Source organism: Lactuca saligna, chromosome 1 (assembly GCF_052625555.1).
Source record: "Lactuca saligna cultivar CGN05327 chromosome 1, ASM5262555v1, whole genome shotgun sequence".
Taxonomy (NCBI): domain Eukaryota; kingdom Viridiplantae; phylum Streptophyta; class Magnoliopsida; order Asterales; family Asteraceae; genus Lactuca; species Lactuca saligna.
In genome coordinates this window covers 162908900-162931246 of record NC_136417.1, presented here as the reverse complement: position 1 = coordinate 162931246, position 22347 = coordinate 162908900, and the positions used below count along the sequence as shown (strand labels likewise).

Below are 22347 nucleotides of genomic sequence, written 5' to 3'. Positions count from 1 at the left end.
AAAAACGGATTTAGAGTTGTAAAATGAGAATGATTGGAAACGTGTTCAATTTGTCTATTTCACAAAAGTAAGAACCATAGGTAAACATTGTGTGCATGCTAGGAGCATGGGACAAGTGTAGTAATTCAAGTAAGAAGTTGATTACCCGAAACGACAAATAATGAGTAATCTATATGGTGATAAATAAAAGGTGTTTTATTTATACTCAAAGGTTTGAGATCATATGGGATTAGTATTATTCTTATGTTTCACCTTTGCATGTTTTGACTTCCAGAATAATTTAATTGGTTAAGAACAGTCAAATTATTCGAACGGGCCACAGTCGTTCATATGTTGGAAGTAGATATGAATGAAGACTATCGTGAATTGGTGTGTGGATTGTCGAAAGAGCATTAGACATAAGCAAATCTTTGTTGCAACGTTCATGAATGCTTATGAATATGAATTTGAGCATTGGATTAAACCCACGCTCACTTGGATCACTCAATGAATTGTATCACGAGTGATTAGTGAGACGATAACATCTTATATTCTTGAAACTGAGATGTGTGAGTTGTATCTTGCGAATCGGTTGCACATTGATAATATGTAAACGCACTAGTAACTTGGTGTTATAAAACATATTGTTGTGTGTGATTCGGTAAGTGAGTGCAAGCAAGCATGGTATCAAAGTTTATCCGTTCCTTTTATTCAAAGTAGGATGAAAGCGATATCTTTTGTGCCCCTCGATGGTTTAGTGATGACAAACGTAAATGCTCGGCCGGGCTAGGGCTAATTTGATTTGTTCAATTAGTCAGTCGTCGTAAATCGGAAATCAAGATATAGTACAAAGAGAATGGTTTGAAATCATATCTCATATGATATCTAGAATGGAGGAATATATGATCCCTTATCTAAGGACATGCGTATCTGATAGGATTAGAGTTGACAACGGCTTTGGAAAGCTATGATTGCAGATCAGGATCTGAATTCATACGCATAATAGTTATTAGACTTATCCAAGTGGGAGACTGTTGGATTAGTGTCTAAGTCCATAACTATTTTGGTATGTACTTGACCCGATGGTGCATGGTCCTTTTGGGTTGCCTTCACCAAAGCAACTTGATTGGAGAAATAAATAAAGAGAGAGAGGATATTATGATTTATTAATATGTTATAAGAATAATATATTAAAGGAGAAATCATATTTGTTTAACTAATATTGGTCAATAATTAATTAGGAATTAATTTTGTGATCAAGTGTAACTAATTATACTAGAGGGGCTGATTTGTAATTATGTGATAGTTACAAAATAAGGTAAGGATTATCTTAAATATATGGTGAACGAATTTGAGGTGATAAGGCCTTAGAATTCGTCTATGATAAGGATTAAAGGATTATCTTATGGGTTGCTTTGTGGATAAGCAACTAGATAAGGATAATGACTGAAACCCTATCTCTACACCTATATAAACACCACTTGGCTCATGAATTCGTGTATCCCTTCCCAAGGAGTCCTAAGGACGAATTCTAATCTCTCTCCTCTCTCTTTATACCTTCTCCATTTGCTCTTGGTGTTTGTAAGCCATTATAAGAGTGACACTTGTGACTCTAAGCATTCCAAAGTCAATTCAAGGAGGAATTAGGATTGTTATTACTCTATAACAATCAAGGTATGTTCTTAAACCCATTCATTTGTTAATATCGATTTCATATACTAGAATTAGGGTTTATAGTCTTGAATTCAAAGCATGTACAATAGAGAAACCTAGATCCAAGCATTAGGGTTTGTATGAGCACATAGGATGTCTTATGACCAAAACCCATCAGTTAGTTTAAAATTACTTCCTCCTATCTCCTATCTTGTCTTCTAGTTCTAAGGTTTGGGTGTGAGCCGTTAGAGGCATCATCGTTTTGGTGCTAAGCTTTCCAAGATCAACAACTATAAGGGATTGAAGTGATTTGTTTACTGCAACAAATCAAAGTTATGCAACCCTAACGTAGTATTTTTCGATTATTATTAGGTTTCTTACCTTCAAATTCTTATAACATAGATCCTTATTGGTTTCCTGTGCCTTTAATTGTTAAATGATTTTCCGCATGTACATGTATTTATAACCTACAAAACCCATTATCTATCAGCTTTAATTTGTTTCCTTTTCAAGGTTTCCATAGACACCTCAAAAGATAAATTAATTGTTATAAGATGAGTCTTTAAAACTCTTCTTTCATAGCAATCTCTTTACCTATATCTTTCTTGGGGGCTCCAGGTTTCTAAATGGTTGATGGTATAGGATAAGCTGGTGTAACAATGGTTCTTCAGTTCGGATGGGAGAAAGCATTCCAAAAACACGAGGGTGATATCTCAAATTTTTAAATGTGTCTTCTATGGGTTGAATTGAATGTGGAATTGTAACATGCCAAATTTCAAACCAAAATTTTTGTAACACCAGCAAAATTTAGGTCAAAAATAAATTGTTCAATAACCTTAATTGGGATAAATAAAGTGATAGAGATCGTAACTAGGTTTCCAAAAATATAAAGAACATAAAAATCCGAGTTATAACAAAGAAGTTATGACTAATCAAAGATCCACGACAAAACCAACAAAGCGTAGTTTAGTGGAAAAAGTGAGTTTAAGATAGACTACTTTTTATCCTTAATTATCTTAATGAAAATTGTAGAGTATGTCTCCACATTATCGTGGATATAAAGAACGTCAAAAACGGAGCTCGTATGCAAAAGTTATGGCCTTCCAAAGATACAGCTGTCTGAGAGCAAGACACGTGTCAGAAACCCTAATTTAACTAAACTCACGATGTGAGCATCATTTCTCATGATGTGAGGAGTCAAATCACCACTTTTTAGTCCTAGAATGAAGAAGTCAAGTCTATGTATAAGACTCATGACGTGAGCCTTAAAACTCACGATGTGAACAGTCTTAATGACCCTTCCAGAGTAAGTTGATGAGTGACGCATACCATGAGCGAAGCGTGACCAAACTCACGATGTGAGAGTCGAAATCTTGCCTATAAATAGAAATCGAAGCCTTCCGAGTTTGGCTGCTCATTTCCATCCTTTCTCCTACTTCTACACAATATCAAACCCTTCTAAACCACCCCGAAGCCCCAGTAACACCTCTCACACACGAAGCGAGTCCCAACGCTCCGAATCTCCCAAGAAACTAACTTCTTTCCAGTCGAAGTACTGACCGCGTGAAGCTCGTTTCTTCACCCAAGACTCGCGGTTACATCAAGAACGATCCTTCTTGGAAACGAAACGCTGCTCGATTCACCACTTATCATGTGAGTTCATACCCCTTAATTAACCTTTTAAATTTTTTTAAATGATTTTATGGGGGGAATACAAGTTGAATCATACTAGTTATTATATTAATCACATGTGATTAATAACTAGCATACAAATGGATTTACTACACTTTTAGTTGTTTTACTCAGTATACTTCTTCAAAATGATTTCTCAAAATGTTTTTACATATTAAAATCTCTATCCAACTGTCTTACATACTATATCTTTCCTTTCAAACTCTGTTATAACTACGTTTCAAACAAAGGTCTTCATGTACTTCAAGTCGTGTTTCAAACAAAGGATTTCTTACACTCTAAACTGTTCTTATCAGACAAACTGCTTTTAAATCGCTTTATAAACTGACATCAAGTCGTCAATTCTTATTTATTAACTTTTCAAAGATTTTACAAAACTTCTGTTATACTTTTATATTGTCAAATGCATGCCTATATATGTATAGTTATATAAGTAATATTTAAAGGACTTAGGACTGCTAGCTCGCTTTAATTCATTTTCCTTGTTTGGATGTGGCCTTAGGGCATCAGATATTTGTCCGAATGTTGTCTAAATATTAGTTACATATTATGTATACATATACATACATAAAAGTTCTATTAGTCAATTCAGTACCTTTGGGTAGCAAAGGCATACTTTCGGTTATACACGTACATTACTAGTAACTATAATATGTATAGTTAGGAGATACTATTTACTATTCCTAGTACAAGGAATCACACTAAGAGTCAGTTCATACATGAGTCAATACATACACTACTCTAATACATACTATACGAAGAGACACTAATACATACTATACGAAGAGACACTACTACATACTATAGGAAGTTATACTTCTACATACTCATGGACTAACCATCCTACACTTGGCTACTCGCAACAGAAGGTGTGTTCATCTTCGGATGTTCTCGGTTGTACTGTTTGACGAGTTACCACGCCGTGTTTATCCTATACAAATTGATACATTCTTAAGGATTATACAATTTTCCTTACTACCTTTACTTTGTGACTCATTCACTTAAATGATGAGGTAGATTATATTTTGATATAAATATACTATTTTCCTTATTACCTTTATATTGTGACACATTCACATAAACGATGAGGTAGACTATATTTTTATAATAATAGTTGTACAGGGGAAAAACCATCATTTTTACAATGATACATACTTTCAAAACAATCAGGTCTTGGTAGAAGACTACTTTTTATACTAGTAGGAAATATGAGATTTTCTAGGGTTTTCATATTTATACAAACTTTTCCTCAAAACAATTACAAGTCTTTCATTACAAGTTTTTACAAATCAATAACACTAAAATACTTATGAATTCACCAGCTTTATGCTGATACTCGCTTTCAAAATAACTTGTATTCTCAGGTCACCAATAGACAGGTACGATGACCAGGTTTTGAGAAGACGGAGCAGTCATGACTCGTCTTTTATTTTGATTATTCATTATGTTGTTTTATTCTATGAAAGAACACACTTGTATTTAAAATTATACTATTAATGCAATGGATGATGTTGTTGCTTGTTTACTACCAAGAATGGTTGTGATACTTTACATGACGTCCTCCGCTCCAGAACATTTTTGCCATTCTTGGTTTTGGGGTGTGACAATTTTCCTTTGAAAATATAATAAATCATCCAAAACATTTTTATAAGAGATCAAAGTAGTAAATTGTTTTAAACATCTTGAAACCATAATGACAAAATGTATCGAAACCTGTAAAACAATGTATAAAAATCATCATAATCATCAGAAGTCTGAAAGATAGTCATCTACAATGTGCGTACAATACAGTTAAGCTGGAGCTTTCACACAATCAGAGGAACAAGCTGAAAACATTTAATCAACAACTATACGGACAAAGCTTAGTGAGTTTCCCAAAATACCACATAAATAACTCACATGACATCTAGTCATCAATATTTGGTTATATTTAGTTTCCTAAAATACCATATAAATCACATAAATAGCTCACATGCCATCTAGTCATCAATACTTGGTTATATTTGGTATTCTACGCTCACACTCGCAGAAAAGGGTCTTATGTAGCACACTGATAACAATTAAAGGTCAAACCTTAGTCCACATTGTATGCTTGTACATATTTCCCAATGGAAAGAGATCTTGGTGTAACATGTGGGGTGTTTTTAAGAGTTATATAAGTCTTATAGTTAATAGTCTTTTCACCCATGCTCACCCATAAGTTTTGTAAAGCAAAGCAGCTCATACTCGCAGAAAACGGTCTTATGTAGCACATTGATAACAATTAAAGGTCAAACCTTAGTCCACATTGTATGCTTATACATATTTCCCAATGGAAAGAGATCTTGGTGTAATATGTGGGGTGTTTTGAATAGTTATATAAGTCTTATAGTTAATAGTCTTTTCACCCATGCTCACACACAAGTTTTGTAAAGTAAAGTAGAACTGGCTCGCATTCGCACCCCATATGTGGGCACAAAAGAGATAACATTTAATTCTATAAATCGTACAGAGAGAATTTCATATATGCTCTTCTTAAACATCAAAATATCATATTTAGCAAACTTAATTTCTAAATATCATATTTACCGTTCATAAAATTTCTAAATATCAAATTTACCCTTCATAAAATTTCAAAATATCATATATGTCCTTTTTAAACATCAAAATATCAGATATGCCCTTCTTAAATATCATCGTATATGCACTTTTTAAAAATCAAAATACCAATGATAATAATTAAAATATCCTCCATATACAACATAATAATAATCGACAACAATAAAAACTAAACTGAAACATCCCAAAATAAGACCTAAAAATAATTTTGTTTAACAATTACTAAAATACTAAGATAATATCATAAAATAAAACTCATACGTCAATATCTCAACTCAATAGCAAAGTGTTATGTAAACTGTGTCAAGACTGTATCAAATCACATTTATGAAAACTAAAACATCTCCCAGGACAACTGAAACTGTGGTGTATGCGATGCCATCAACCTGAGCTCTTCCCTTTGATTACGGAAGTACCTGAAACCAAAACTGAAACTGTAAGCACGAAGCTTAGTGAGCTCCCCCAAACTACCACATACCATACATTACATATAAACACATACTGGGCCTTGCCCACTGCATCGGACCGAAGTCCGGAACTAACCAGGGCCTTGCCCTTTGCATCGGACCGAAGTCCGGAACTACTGAGGCCTTGCCTCCTGTATCGGACCAAAATCCGGAACTAACTACATCGGACCGAAGTCCGGAACTAACTACATCGGATCGAAGTCCGGAACTGACTGCATCGGATAGAAGTCCGGAACTAATGAACATAGCATAGCATAAACATATCAACTAGCATGAACACATAAACTGCATACTGCATCGGCTGTAACCTGGAACACATAACACATAAATCCTGTCTGAGCCACGAAGGCATCAAACATACTAAAATCTGCATTGGACCGAAGTCCGGAAACTACTACTAGCTATACCGGCCGACATTGTGGCCTTAGACCCGTTCCTACTAAAAAGGAAACTCACCTCGTGATCTGGCTGCTGAGTGTATGGCTTTGGAAACTATCTGCGGCTGCTCCGGTATCTCCCCGGCTACAATTCCGCAAATACACTCAATCAAAATACTAATAACTGCATTGGGGTAAAATGACTCTTTTACCCCTGGCTAAAGTCAACTCTCCTGGTCAAGGTCAACTCTTCTGGTCAAAGTCAACTTACAGTTGACCTGACTCGCCGAGTTGGGCCGCCAACTCGCCGAGTCCCTACTCTCATTTCTCAACCCTGCTCGCTGCTACTCGTCGAGTATGGCATAAACTCGACGAGTTCCCAATTGATTCTAAAACTCAGGCTATCTACATCCGACTCGCCGAGTTATATGAACAACTCGACGAGTTGTTCTTGAATCTATGAAGATTGTCTTAGACTCGCCGAGTTGTATGAACAACTCGCCGAGTCCCTCCATTACTGAGTCTAACCTCCGACTCACTGAGTGCATTCTACTACTCACTGGTCCCCACTCGGAATCACTCAAAGGGGAAGGATCGGGGACTCGCGACTCGACTCGTCGAGTTCGAAGAACGACTCGCCGAGTCACATGCATGCAATTACTAAAAACCCGATTCTGCTCAAAACCACTACATACGATTTATAGATCTGAGTTCCTAAGGCTGGTTTACCACGTAAAGTTTCCAACTTTACGTGTACATATGCATACAAAAGGATATAAAGGCTAAAAAGGCACTTGGAAGAGTAGATCTAGGGCTATCATGCAAAATGGCTCCATAAAGTTGATAGATCTACGTTTTTGGAACTGAAACATGGCTAGATCCGAAAGCTAATCAATCAAATATGATTTCTCTACTATGAACAAGCCAAGGGATGGATAAAATGGGCTAAATATGCTTATAAAGGAGAATCAATCATAGAAACAGGAGGAATCCGATTATTACCTCAATAAACTCTGAAATGGGTGCAAGACCTTGGATCTTCTTCTTCTCCTTTGGATCTAGCCTCCTTCTTCTCTTCAAAACTTCAAGATTTACACAAGAAATGCTCAAATACTCAATGGAATGGTTAGGGTTTGCTAAATAATGCTTTGAGGGTGAAGGAGACGAGTTTGGGGGCTCATAAGATGGTTTAAATAGGGTGCAAACCCGGGGATTTAGGGTTTCTACCTGGCAGGCCGACTCGCCGAATCCCAAATATGGACTCGCCGAGTCGCCGATCTATACGCTGCTCAAGATCATGACTCTACGCGACGAGTCGGGCCATAGACTCGTCGAGTCCCTCTGCAAACTTCTAAAATAAATAATATAAAAGCAATATACCAGAGACGAGTCGTTACATAAACAATCAAAATATACATTACATAGAAAGGGTTGAAGATGAATCTTTTTGTTTGTCAAGAGGCCGACATTCTAACAACTTAGAAGTTCACATTTCATTATCATAGAAGTAAGGATAATATTGTTAAATTTCTTAATTATTATAATAATTCTAAGGTATAAAAAATGATTATAAAATATTTAAAAACATTATAAAAAAATTTTTAGACAAATATGATATTCTGAAGTTTTATGAAGGATAAATATGATATTGAAAAATTAAGATGAACAAATATAATATATTTTGAAGTTTAATAAGATCATATATGAAATTCTCCAACTTTTGGGTTATTACCCTTGTAATTATATACCCATCTCCTTTTCTTTCTCCCGCCTATGTGGGATGAAAGAAAACTTGATTATCTCCTTTGTTAACCTACATCGACTACCTCACTTTAACAAGTAATTTCTCATTCATTATTAATCCGTTTTGGATATATGATATATCAAAACGAAGATGTCACGGAGGATAACGTAGAAATATAATCATTAGTTAATTTTGATTACATTTAGAGTTCGAAATTCATGCTCAAAAATAGAAAAAACCCATTTTTTATGTTAATAAAACTAACTTTCCAACATTTTAAGACCACTAACACATGAAAATTTGAATCTATAATTGTTTATTTTTAGAGATAAACCAAAATCAAATTGATACGTTTTCATATTATGATTGTTATATTATATAAACTTCCAAAAAGATATACCAATATCAAGTGATATTTACAAAATAACATGACTTCTAACACATGTAAATATAATTTTTTTTTTTTCTGCTTTTGATGTATGGTTTATGCTTCTTTCTTTATAATCTTGCAAAGATGATAAACCCAGTCTCAAATGAATTTGGGTCTTCAGTTTTTATTGATTTTGATGATGAAGATGTTGAGGAAGTCACTAGCTGTAGTAGAATTCCATGACGGCTCATATTATTTCATCTGATGAACATTATGCAAATAATAAATTTCCTTCTCTCTAAATCCAACAAATTTAAACCTTGAAGTTAAATTAGCGACGCTAGAATTTACTGCTAAGTCGTGGCACAATAGAACATACAAACTTGTAAGATGTGTATTTGTATATTGGATGAATATATATTTTTGAATTGAGCTCCGAATCTCCAACCAAAGGAAAATCCAAGTATGTTTTAATTGACAGATAAACTCACAACCAAAAAATTATAAAATCTTACTTTGTATCGTTGAATCAAATTATAAATAAACTTCAGTAAAAGAAAAAAAAAAAAAAAAGATATAAGTTATAGATGCATATTGCACACCCTTCTTATCTCACCATGCTTCTTTCCTCTTTTCACACCAATATTCCCCAAATGTTCCATAGCCACAGAAAAATCTTGAAAAAACTTGTTCTTATCTTTGGCCAAAGCTTCGACCAAAGGCCTTGTTCTAGGGTCCAAAAACAATGCTTTATCACTTGCCAACAACCCTAATTTCCCTTGCAAATTTTGATAATATGCATTGTCAAATGCAAATGGAGTTGTGGCATCAAAAGGTGCTACAACATTGATGTTGCCACCATATTGTGGACATGACATTCTAAGGGATTTAAGGAGCCTTGGATCCATATCTGGATCCGGCTTTGCTGTCCCTCTAAAGTTGTAGAGACGGTTCACAAAATTTTTACAGTGTGCAAAACCAATGGAATGAGCCCCCGATAAGACTACCAAATCGTTAATTGTTAGACCTTTGGATGAGAAGAGTTTCAATAGATCATCAATGGTGGAATTTGCATGAGGAACATTTGCATACACCAAGCTTGCCATTGAGGTGCGTCCATCCCACCTACCCTTTTTTACCGGGTAGAACGGTCCTCCAGCCTATTTGTAAAAATTAATAAATCACAATTGCAAAATCACAAAGTTAATATCAATAATGCATACATAATTAAAGTTTCAAATGAGAATAAAAAGAGATTGAGAATCTGAGAACGAATCTCAACCACATAGTTTTCAACACTTTATTATATAAAAAGTATCACAATATATCAAAATGTATTAAAATTTATTCTCTATAAAAAGACATGTATTTTGATATAATATCTTTTTGTAAAATATAAATTATTATGTTTTTTCTTATAAAAACTCTCGATTATTACATTATTTACATGTGATTAATCTGTTTTCTTCTTTATTAACATGCAAATAAAGCATAATCACATGTGGATAATATATATGAAGAGAAAATTTACAAATAAAAATCGTATTTATGAAAATATCATAATGTTGTGAAGTTTAAGAATATTCATCAATTTTAACGTCATATGAATTGTGAGAACAATAAAAGACAAAATATGTAAAAGGTTATAATATTGATATATTAAGTTATATTTTTTTGTCATCAATTACGTGTAACTTAAGTAAAAGAATGTATAAGTAATGATGTCCAAATTAAATAAAAGAATGTAGAGTTCATAACATTAAGTAATTAAAACTAGTAAGTTTACGAACCAAAATAGGTTTAAATGACTATAAGACAAATATTAAACAATGGAAAAAGTTTTTGTTAGAGTGTGAGTTGTTAAAACGTCCTAGAACAAGTTAGAATACATATGAGTAAGTTATATAAATGATCCTTATGTTTACCTGATTTTTATAGTTTTATTCACAAAATGTATCGATTTTTTATTTGGTCCTTATTTTTATATTTATATAAATGACCATTTTACCCTAATTTGACTTCTTAACCCCCACACCACCCCTCCCAATCTTTCTTCCTTGCTAGTAATACGAGCTCACGACCATTCCCCACCCTTCTTCGAATTGCTTCATTAAAAAACATCCTTTGTAAATTTGTATTATATAAAAGCAACACCCCTTCAAAATGCTACCAAATGTGTACCTATTAGTGTCACACCTATGTTATAATACACCCAATCACACATACAACCTTCGACACACTATCAAACTCGGCCTCATGTGGGTTGAAGAAGTGCCATTAAATAGGGTTAGCCCAAAATTGTTCACATGTAGTGGTACCTAGGTAGAGCCAACCTCAAAGGGGACCAAAAAGTTTGGGTCCCAAAAATTTGTCCATGTGTAATAGTATTCGTAGGTTCAAATATGACCGAAAATCGTTTTAGCAGAGAATATTTTCATGTGATATACACTCTCTCGTTAATTAATGCATATAAATAACAATAACAAAGAGAATTTAGACGTGGCTCATGTAGATGGGTTGTGGGCTACAAAACACTTGCACCATATAAATATAATATTTACACTAATATTTGTTACTTATTCATAAGTCACAAAAGAAGTCAAGTGAAACATTTATGAAAAAATAAGTCGAGTGAGTTTTGGTATAACAAATGAAGACACAATTGTAAATTTATAGTGGTTAGATAGTAAAGAAGTTAACAAGTTAACAGATTGTTAACGACTGTTAGACTAAGTTTATGGGTTGCATTGTATTTTACTTAAATTAGAGGGTACCTAATTGTATTTATCTAACCTATATATATTAGGTTCATATGTATCGTATCTTTGAGATGATCAATAATAAACACACGGTTTGATTTGGTATCAGAGCCAAGTTAATCTTTACCTTATTGGCGGCATCCTCACAACAGCCTCTTGCGCAAGATAAACCCTAATCACCGATCTGTCAAGAAACTTCATGGCGACCATTGCTCCTTTCACTACACAGGAGAAAACTTCTCATAATTCTCATAAATTCGCTTTTACCCTCACACCCACAAACTATGGGTATTGGAAGGCCATGCTAAAACCCTTTCTCGTCTCCAACAATCTGTTCGGTTATGTCGATGGTACAATACCATGCCTTGAGCCCAAAGTCGGCACAGGAGAGACAATTACATACAATCCTAGTTACTCTCGTTGGATTTCTAATGATGCTCATGTCCGTATGATAATCATCTCTACCATCTCAGAGGCTTCCTTCCAGCATGTTCAGGGTACTACCTCACGAGATCTATGGCTACAATTAGAACGTGTTTATGCCCCAACCAATTCTTCAAGAGAGTATACATTAAAAACCCAGTTGCTAAAACTCACCATGAAAGGCGATGAAACTCCTCTTGCCTATCTTGCACGTGCACAAGAATATGCTACTGCACTTGCTAATATTGGTGAACCTGTTAAAGACAAGGATCTGGTTCTTCTTGTTATTTCTGAGCTACGTGAAGAGTATAACGGACTCAAGTCTACCCTCTTAGCTCGTCACCCACCTGTTACCTTCATTGAGCTACATGCCCTTTTGAGTGATCATGATTATATGATAAATAAAAATCTTACTGCTGCCCCTGCATCACAGCCACACGTGTTTGCTGCTTCAACAGAAACATCACTCAACATTAACAATTTTCAAAGCCAACTTCAGTCTCTACAAAGCATGGCGTCCCAACTTGGCTTCCAACTTAATCCGATTGCTCCACAAAGTGCAACTCCTCAAGCTTTCTATGCCTCACGGCCCCCAAACAACTACAGAGGAAATCGTCGAGGAAACTCGCGTGGGAATAATTCACGTTGGAATTTTCAGAATCGATCTCATGGTGCCAACTCAGGTCCCTCCAGGAAATTCTCTTGGGCCTCCACACAAAACACTGTATTTGGTCATTGCAACCGTTGTGGTATTGGCCATCTTCCATCCCAGTGTCCAAATAACCAAGATGCAAGTAACTCGTCAAAACCGAATTTGCAGGAAAATTTCGCAACCTTTGCTGACAATGTCTCTACTTCCGGCACTACTTGGTTCCCTGACACAGGTGCAAACTCCCACACCACACCAGATCTGTCCAACCTTGACACCTCCGAGTTCTATCGTGGTCCTGATTCTCTTCATGTTGGTGATGGTAACTCTCTTCCTATTTTTCATATTGGATCCTCAAAATGTTATTCATCTAATAAAACCTTTAATCTTTCCAATATTCTTCATGTTCCTGATGTCAAGAAAAATCTCTTATATGTTCAACAATTTTGTCAAGACAACAATGTTTTCTTTGAATTTCACTCCTCTTTCTTTGTTGTGAAGGACGAACGTACTCGCACCACTCTTCTCACGGGACCAAGTAATAACGGTCTCTACTCGCTTCGTCTTCCAAGTTTCAAGTCTTTAACAAAGTTGGCTCTCACAGCAACTAAAGCTTCCTCAAGAATCTGGCACCACCACCTTGGTCATCTACATCAACGTGTTTTTGACACTATTGTTTCTAGTTGTTCGCTTCCTGTTTCTATAAAACATTGTTTAGATTTATGTTCTCCTTGTCAGTTAGGAAAATCTTCCAAACTTTCTTTACCTAGTTCATCTTTTCGAAGCAATAATATTTTAGATTTAATTTATTGTGATGTTTGGGGTCCCTCACCTACTTTATCATTTGATGGCTGTCGGTTCTTTTTACTTTGTGTTGATCATCACTCTCGCTATATGTGGTTTTTCCCATTGACACATAAATCTGATGTTTTTCAAACTTTCACCAACTTTGTCAAGATGGTAGAACGACAATTCAATACCAAACTCAAAAGTGTTCAAACCGATTGGGGAGGGGAATTTCGCAATCTATCTTCCTTTTTCTCATCACTTGGGATCATTCATCGTCGCTCATGCCCTCATACTAGCGAACAAAATGGTTTTGTTGAGCGACGTCATCGTCACGTGGTTGAAACTGGCCTTACTCTCCTTGCTCATGCCAATCTTCCCCAACGATTTTGGCAGTTTGCTTTTGAGACAGCCGTGTATCTTATCAATCGCTTACCATCTCGAACCTCATCCAATAGATCACCTTACCAACATGTCTTCAGTCGAAAACCTGACTACACCTTTCTTCGGGTTTTTGGATGTGAATGTTTTCCACACCTTCGCCCGTACAATAGATACAAAATGGATTTCCGCTCTGCTCCTTGTACATTTCTTGGTTATAGCCCACTACACCATGGTTACCGATGCCTTGACACCTCTACGGATCGAATCTACATTGCTCGCCATGTTCGATTTAATGAGAATGTTTTTCCGTTCAAACGCCCACCTCCTCCTAGTACCACTCCTGCCGCTACGTATGTTTCATCTCTCCCAAGTTTTATACCCGATCCTACTTCTACTACTACTATTGACGACTCACCTCCAACCACACCTCCTGCATCTCCTATAACTACTCCTTTGGCAGCATCGCCACCTATCACCACAGAAACTACCTCGACTGAGTCGTTTGATACCTCTCCTGATGCCACGCCACCTCCTCCTCCACGCACCCGTCCCCCACATTTACGCCCCAACCCGAAACGGACTACACCTTATAGCCCCTCGGCATATCATGCTACTGCTTCTATTACCGAACCTACCTCATTTTCGGTTGCGAGCAAATCTCAGGAATGGCGGAATGCCATGTCAGAGGAATACACTGCTCTTATCAAAAATGGTACTTGGACTCTTGTCCCTCCAGTTCCTCATGCCAACATCATAGATTCCAAATGGGTTTATAAACTTAAGCGAGACCCCGAGGGCAATATTTCTCGCTACAAAGCACGACTTGTAGCAAAGGGTTTCAAACAACAAGCGGGTGTTGACTATCATGAAACTTTTAGTCCTGTGATCAAAGCTACCACAATTCGGGTTGTCCTCTCTCTTGCTGTAACTCATAAATGGTCAATCAGGCAATTGGATGTTCAGAATGCATTTTTGCATGGTGACTTAAAAGAAACCGTTTACATTCGGCAGCCACAAGGATTTGTTGATCCTTCTAAACCTGGTCATGTGTGCCTTCTTCACAAGTCTTTGTATGGTCTCAAGCAAGCTCCACGAGCTTGGTTTCAACGCTTGTCCACTGTGTTGCATCGCTTTGGTTTTTCGGGGTCTCGCACTGACCCATCTTAATTTATTCTGAAAACAGGTCGGACTCGAATTTACATTCTAGTCTACGTGGATGATATCATTATTACTGGTAATAATGATGCGATGATTGCTCACCTCATTCAACAGTTGGGTTCCACTTTTTCCATTAAAGACCTTGGTCAACTGCATTACTTCTTGGGCATTGAGGTTGTTTCTCGTAATTCTAACCTCATATTGTCCCAACGGAAGTATATTTTGGATATTCTTCATCGTTCGGGTCTCAAGGATTGCAAACCGGTCCAATCTCCAATGACCACCACTCAGGTCTTATCTATTGGTGACAGTCCTCTCTTGCCAGATCCGACTATCTATAGACAACTCGTTGGAGCTCTTCAGTATACTAGTATCTCTCATCCTGACATTGCTTATGCCGTCAACAAAGTGTGTCAATTCATGCATGCTCCTACCGAAAACCATTGGTCCGCTGTCAAACGTATCTTGCGGTACTTACAGGGCACAACTGATTTTGGACTTCTCATTAGGCATGATTCGGGTTCCTCTCTCCAAGCCTTTACGGATGTTCATTGGCAACACTCTACATTTGATTCTTTACATGCCTTCTCGGATTCAGACTGGGCAGGATGCCCTGATGATCGACGTTCCACGGGAGGATTTGCTATATATTTGGGATCGAACTTGATCTCATGGACTGCCCGCAAATAGCGTACTGTCTCAAGATCTTCAACCGAGTCGGAGTACAAAGCCCTTGCAGATACGGTGGCTGAATTAGTCTGGTTGAAAGCTTTTCTCAATGAATTGGGAGTTTCCGTTCAACGTCCTACACTTTGGTGTGACAATCTTGGTGCTACCTATCTAGCTGCTAATCCGGTTTTTCATGCTCGCACCAAACATGTTGAAGTGGATTTTCACTTTGTTCGTGAACGTGTGGCTTCTGGTCAATTATGTGTTCAGTTCATTTCTACTGCTGATCAGATCGCTGATGTTTTTACCAAACCGCTGTCTTCTCAAAGATTTCTCTTTTTACGCTCCAAGCTACAGGTCGTTCCCCGTCCTTAGCTTGCGGGGGAATGTTAGACTAAGTTTATGGGTTGCATTGTATTTTACTTAAATTAGAGGGTACCTAATTGTATTTAGCTAACCTATATATATTAGGTTCATATGTATCGTATCTTTGAGATGATCAATAATAAACACACGGTTTGATTACGACTAATAATACAACAAAACTTTAAATAAGTGATAAAATATAAATAAAATATCAATATGCTATCAATTCCTGTTATGCAGCGAACCCTTATAATATTTCAAAGTCTATCTGGCAGGTGGTTTAGTATTAGTGCCATATGGCGCCGCACATATGTGGTAACACTTCACCATGAGGTGTGCAAACTGCGGTGACTCAAACCGAATGAGAAGATTCCACTACACTTTCTTTCCTTTCTCCTCCTTTTAACTAGTTTTCAAATATTTATTTATTTATTTTTTGATGTTTTTAAGCACTTAATAAATAATAACCTTTTAACCTTCAATTTCATACAACCCTTTATCACAACTCTATCCATCAATCCCTTTTAATCAAAATGGATTACAACAAAATGTCTAACAACTTTACTCCAAGATTCGGTCAAAAGAAATCTCGTACTACTATATTTTATATCGTTTTTGCTTTGGATCCTTTGATACCATCTTATCGACCCTAAATAGACACTGTCCTATTTATTTAACACCAATTTCAATTTCAAAATGTGAAACATTATTATCTTATTTTGACCCTCACCACGAACATGTTCAACGACTTCTCTGAAAGAGGCCCTTCCCCAATATGTTTTGGAAACCCAACCCCCTCACGTTCCTTAAGTCGAGTTTGTTGAGAAAATGCAAATGTCACACGTAGACATCCCTAAAATCCACCCCCACATTTCGCAAAATGAACTATTCAAGACATGAATTGACGCCCAACAATCAGAAGGAGAAGATGGTGAATTTTTGTGACAGGTTACACAACTTTCTCAGATGCTCGTGTTGGGTTAGATTTAAATGACGATGACTATCTTGAATTAGAAGAAATAGTCTATCTGATAGGTAAGGACAAAGCGAAAAAGAATGTGTCTTCTTCGAACAATGTAATTTGAATTTCGATGAAAGTTTGTAGTTTAAGAAAGGGAAATGGCCAAAAAAGAAAAAGTGCATGAAAATAAGCATTTGACAACCTTTCCGAAAAATAACTCGAAATAGTTTTATACACAACAGTTTTTTGCCATACACAACAATTAATGCATTATATAGTTGTACAATACAACATTTTAAAGTATCAATTGTTGTGTATGGAGAAAAATTGTTGTGTACGAATCAACTCCCCTTTAAAAAATATATGTACTTGACTTGTTTTTGAGGTGGTATCTTATTTTAGTTATGACAATTTCCTAAATTGAAAACAAGTGGGAGAGAATAAAGGAGAAATAACATAACGTTAGATAAGAGTAAAAATGAAGGTAATACACCCCGTGCCTAAGAAATATTCTTCAAACAAATGGTAAAGTTCATCATTTTGTTCCTTAGCACGTATTAGGCAATGGATGTTGCTTTCTAAGTAAATTCTTAAAATAAATATAAAAACTACGTTGTTTGAATGGATCATGTGCTTTTGACCACATGTCAACTTGTGCAGATAATATTGATAGGCTTTTCCACCCTATCATTTTAAAATTATTGTATTATACATCTAAAAAGGTGATAGAGTATACCAATATTACGTATCAGAAATCAAACACAAAAGCAAGTAAACAACATGAAGGTTAGACATATTGAGCAATTTATTAAAATTTATTAAAAGTAGATAAACAAATATATATTGTCCATTCAAATACTTCAAAATCTGATATTTTTGTTATATTTAAACATATGAATACACAATGAATAAAATTAAATATAGGAAAATAAATTATTGACTAATCAAATTGGAATCAATTATCAATAATTGTTTTGTCCCAACTCATTTATAAACAATTTATAACTAATAAACTAATATATATGTTTAATAATTACTATGAAAAGGACAATGCAATCTTTTTATAAAACAATAACTTTGTTGATTTTTTTAATATATACCTGAACATGACAATGTTTAATATATATGTTTAACTAATCAACATGCATTTAGTTGATTTTTTTTTTAAAAATGTTACTAATTTAACTCTTAATATTAAACATATAACTTTGTTTTATATAAATAAAATATTTAGAAATATATAAAAAGGAATGAGAATATATTACCAGATGAATGTACTCTCTAGTTACAAGTGCAAGTATATCTGCACAAGATACAACACCTGGACATTTGCTTTCCACCATTCCTTTGGCGCTTTCTATGATATCATACGCCTCCGCCGGTATTTCCTTGTTATCCTGCGCATCCTTCTCCGCCAGTTCTTTACTTCCTGGCTTGCTTGATAACAGAACTGACCCGTCACATCCCTATCAACAAGATACACCACCAGCACATTATAGCAATACACGGTTAGCTACACTAACATGCACAGAAGCACTGCTTGTCTGCGCCTATCTGTTAGCTGAAAGAAGTTATAATTACGAACGAAATGGGAATCAATTTATACCTGAACAAAGCAATCGTGGAAGAAGAGGCGGATGGTGGCTGGAGCAGTGGCCGGAGAAACTTTGAACTTCTGAGAAACGACGGAGCTGACGATCTGTTCAAGGTGAGGGCATGTTTTGGAGTAGTAATCCACCGTGAGGTAGCGGTGGCGGAAGAGGGATGTGTTCACGGCAGCGGCGTTGGCTCCGGAAGAAATGTGGTTTATTATCAGGAGAGAAAGGATGATTATGAGCTTTGAGAATGAAAGATGGCAGAGAGACATGGTGATGACTACTGATGGCACTTAATTGATGTGCTTCAGAGGGGGCTTTGGTTTGTGTAATGGAGAACTGATATATATAACTTAATTAATACCATGCATATGCTATATACTACGTGTCATCAATTTTTGTTTGTTTTCTTATTTCTTTGAATATTTAGAGTATTTTCAAGCCATCTTAATTCTTCATTTTTTTCCTTTTATTTCTTCTCTTATTCTTCTTCAACTCTCTCCTATTTATTTGTTCATTTTGGGATATGAATAGTATTACATCAAATATGGTGTTATACTATTCATTTCTTCCAAAATGGGAGTGAACTCTGTGTTGTCGGTTTTAGTTCTTCTGTTATATATTTTTACATTTCTAGTTCGTTTTTACCTACTAATTATAATTTAAATATAATATTTAATACTTTAAATATTTTGTTATATATTAAATTATATTAATTAATTATAAATATAAAGTTTGTTTTTTGATCATCAAATTCATATAAAAATAAAAATACATATTGAAATTTTAAAAAACGATAACCTATTTTACAAAAACTTATAATTAAAATATATATTATAAACACAATAATTTATTCTATTAAATTTGTAGTTAACATATATATTACAATAATAATCTAATAAAAACCAACAAGTGACAATACTATTATTTATTTATTTAATATTTATTTAAAAGTGTGTATGTGTAATATTTTTATAAATGCTTGTATAATATATAGTTATAAGCTTATTATAAATATAATCGTTTGTATTTAATATTAATGTAATAAAAAAATATAGATTATATATTTGTTAAAACTAAATTAGTAGAGGGGTGTGTTTGACAATCTATGTAAGTTGGAATAATGGAATATACTAGGAATATACTTTTTTGGGAATAAAAATAGGGTAAAAAATAGAGTAGGGTTGGAGATGAAACACTATTTGCCCTATTTTTTTTTTTTTTTTTTTGGGGGGGGGGGGGGGGGGGGGGGGGGGGAATGGAGGTGGGTTGGAGATGATCTTAGATATCATTGAGAAGTATATAAAAAAAAATTTAAAAAAAAATTGATTAGAAATCAATATTGATACAGTTTTTTTAAAGGCAAAATTGCAAAAATGGTCTCTATGGCTGGCAAAATTATGTTGTTTTGGTCCAAAAATGTTTTGCGGTGCAACATCGGTCTAATTTCGGATACTTTGTGTGGTATTGGTCCCTATGGTTAGTATTTTTGTGTGGTATTGGTCCATACTCCATCTGAATTGACCAATATGCCTTTAAATATTTCCCTTTTATCTTATTTTATTTTATTTATTATTATTTTAATTAAAAGAAAAAGAAAAATAAACTATCACCCTTACAACCCACCCTACCCACCCAACTCTCTCTCTCTCTCTCTCTCTCTCTCTCTCTCTCTCTCTCTCCGTATGATCCTCTAGTAAAAAATAAACTCAACTCGTTCTTGATGACGTTCTCTACCAGATCCATTGTAGGCATCATTGTCCCATGCTTCTCCTTCGCACCCCCGACAACCACCATTCACATATGTTTCTTCGACGACCATCGTGCCACCGTTCCATCTGAACACCTCTAACTAAAACCCCAAATCTCCACTGTTTTTTATTCTAAAGAAGAATGAGACGTACATGAAGGGTCGGGGTTTGGAAATTATCTCAGAATCTAAAGACGGAGAAGGTGATGGGAGAGGTTAGGTTTTTTTCTTGCCTTATATTCCCCTGGTTCACCCCACGTCTCCATTTTTTCACAATTGATCGACACTTACCTCAACAATAATATGAGAACAAGGGTGCCTATCTTCTGATGATTTGGCGAGATTGGGATGATTAAGGGCAATGAAAGTTGTGGCTAGGATAATGTAACACCCCAAATTCCAGAGGTGTTGTTGAAGGGCGTAGATTGTAAATTAAGGAAAGGGACTCGACGAGTAGGCATGCTTACTCACCGAGTCGGAGCGGGATTTGTCGCGGGTTTAAATGGCTAACTTGCCGAGTCGGCGGCTTGTACTCGACGAGTTGGTGCTAAAGGGAGAAAACCCTAATCCCAGGGGTTGTGCCCTATATAAAGCACATTATAACCCACCCTCAGCCTCTTTGCTACCCTTTTGAGATCCATAAGCCCTAATTTCGTTTGTAAGAAGACTTGGAAGCAAATTGGAGTGATTTGTGAAGGGATCTGGAAGATCAAGAAGCTTGCATCAAGGAGACTTGAAGAAATCTGGATTATACTTCATTGGGAGATCATTTTGGAGGTAAGGAATCGTTATCCTTGGCCTTCTCTTTTCTAGTTCCATTTTCATGGAGTTTTAAGGTTTGGTTGGAGAAATATTGATGAGATCTTGAAGCATGAGTTAGATCTGGAGTTGAAACTCCAGATCTGAGTTCTATATGTATCATTGATGCAGAAAACCTTTCTAGTTGTTATGCAAAAGCCCTTCCCCAAGAGTTAAGTCCCTTTCTAGCTTGGTTTTTGGTATTATGGGGCAAGAAGCACGTAAAGATGGTAATCTTATGTTGCTAATGGAACCTAGAGAACCAGATCTATTGTTTGGAGCAAAGGAGTAACTCTGTGACTCGAGATTATGAGAATGCACGTATGGACTCGGCAAGTCTGGGAGATGACTCAGTGAGTCGGGCTAGAGATCAGACATTAAGTCACATAGTAACTCGGCGAGTCGCATGGGTGACTCAACGAGTCTTATGATGATGAGCTTGGACTCGACGAGTTGGAAGAACAACTCGGTGAGTCTATTGAAGATTATCGTGAACTCAGCGAGTTTGTTCTTGGACTCGGCGAGTCTGCCTGCAGAACCTAACCTCTTTTAGTTAAGCCTTGGATTAGTGATTCAGTTGGGGACGCAGTGAGTTGGTCAGGATGGAACTCAGAGATTGTTGGACTCGACGAGTCTTGGGGCGACTCGGCGAGTTAAGTCGTGCTATGAGAGTTTTCTGGATATGAGAACTCGACGAGTCGACGGGTTGACTCAGCGAGTAGAGTTAATCAGGAAGGTTGACTTTGACTTTGACATTCAGGGGTATTATGGTAATTTGGATATTTATGTCAGTGATTATTGATGGATGTAGGTGTTGGAGTTTGAGGCGGTGCTTCTGGATTGTGCTCTTGTGATTCGGTTCGGCAGTTGCAAGGTGAGTTATCCTCACTATACTAAGGGGTCTAAGGCACCAAGGACGGTCCATTGGATTTGATAACCTAGTAGTTGTTGATATGTTGAGTTGAGTTAGTAATGTATGCCAATTGATATGCTAGTCGGGTAGATCTGTAGGACTGCCTGTGATACTGATTGGTTACCTGTATGTGCATTTATATGTTACATGTCGACATGTTATGTGGGATGGGTTGAGGTTGTACTGCTTTGTGTGGTAGCCAACAAACCCTAGAGTATTCCAGATATGAGTTAAGTGCCCAATAGGCATTCCAGAC

At 36.0% G+C, this 22347-nt stretch overlaps 1 protein-coding gene across 1 annotated transcript; it reads right to left on the bottom strand.

The window, feature by feature from the left end:
• Positions 1–9322: 9322 nt before the first annotated feature.
• Positions 9323–18957, bottom strand: LOC145001323 (Peroxidase superfamily protein). Its single transcript, XM_078960701.1, has 3 exons — positions 18642–18957; positions 18301–18501; positions 9323–10040 (listed from the first exon to the last, which is right to left on the bottom strand). Exons 1-3 carry the CDS (start codon positions 18900–18902, stop codon positions 9462–9464), a joined length of 1041 nt encoding a protein of 346 aa, XP_078816827.1. The 5' UTR covers positions 18903–18957; the 3' UTR covers positions 9323–9461.
• Between the last annotated feature and the right edge of the window lie 3390 nt (positions 18958–22347).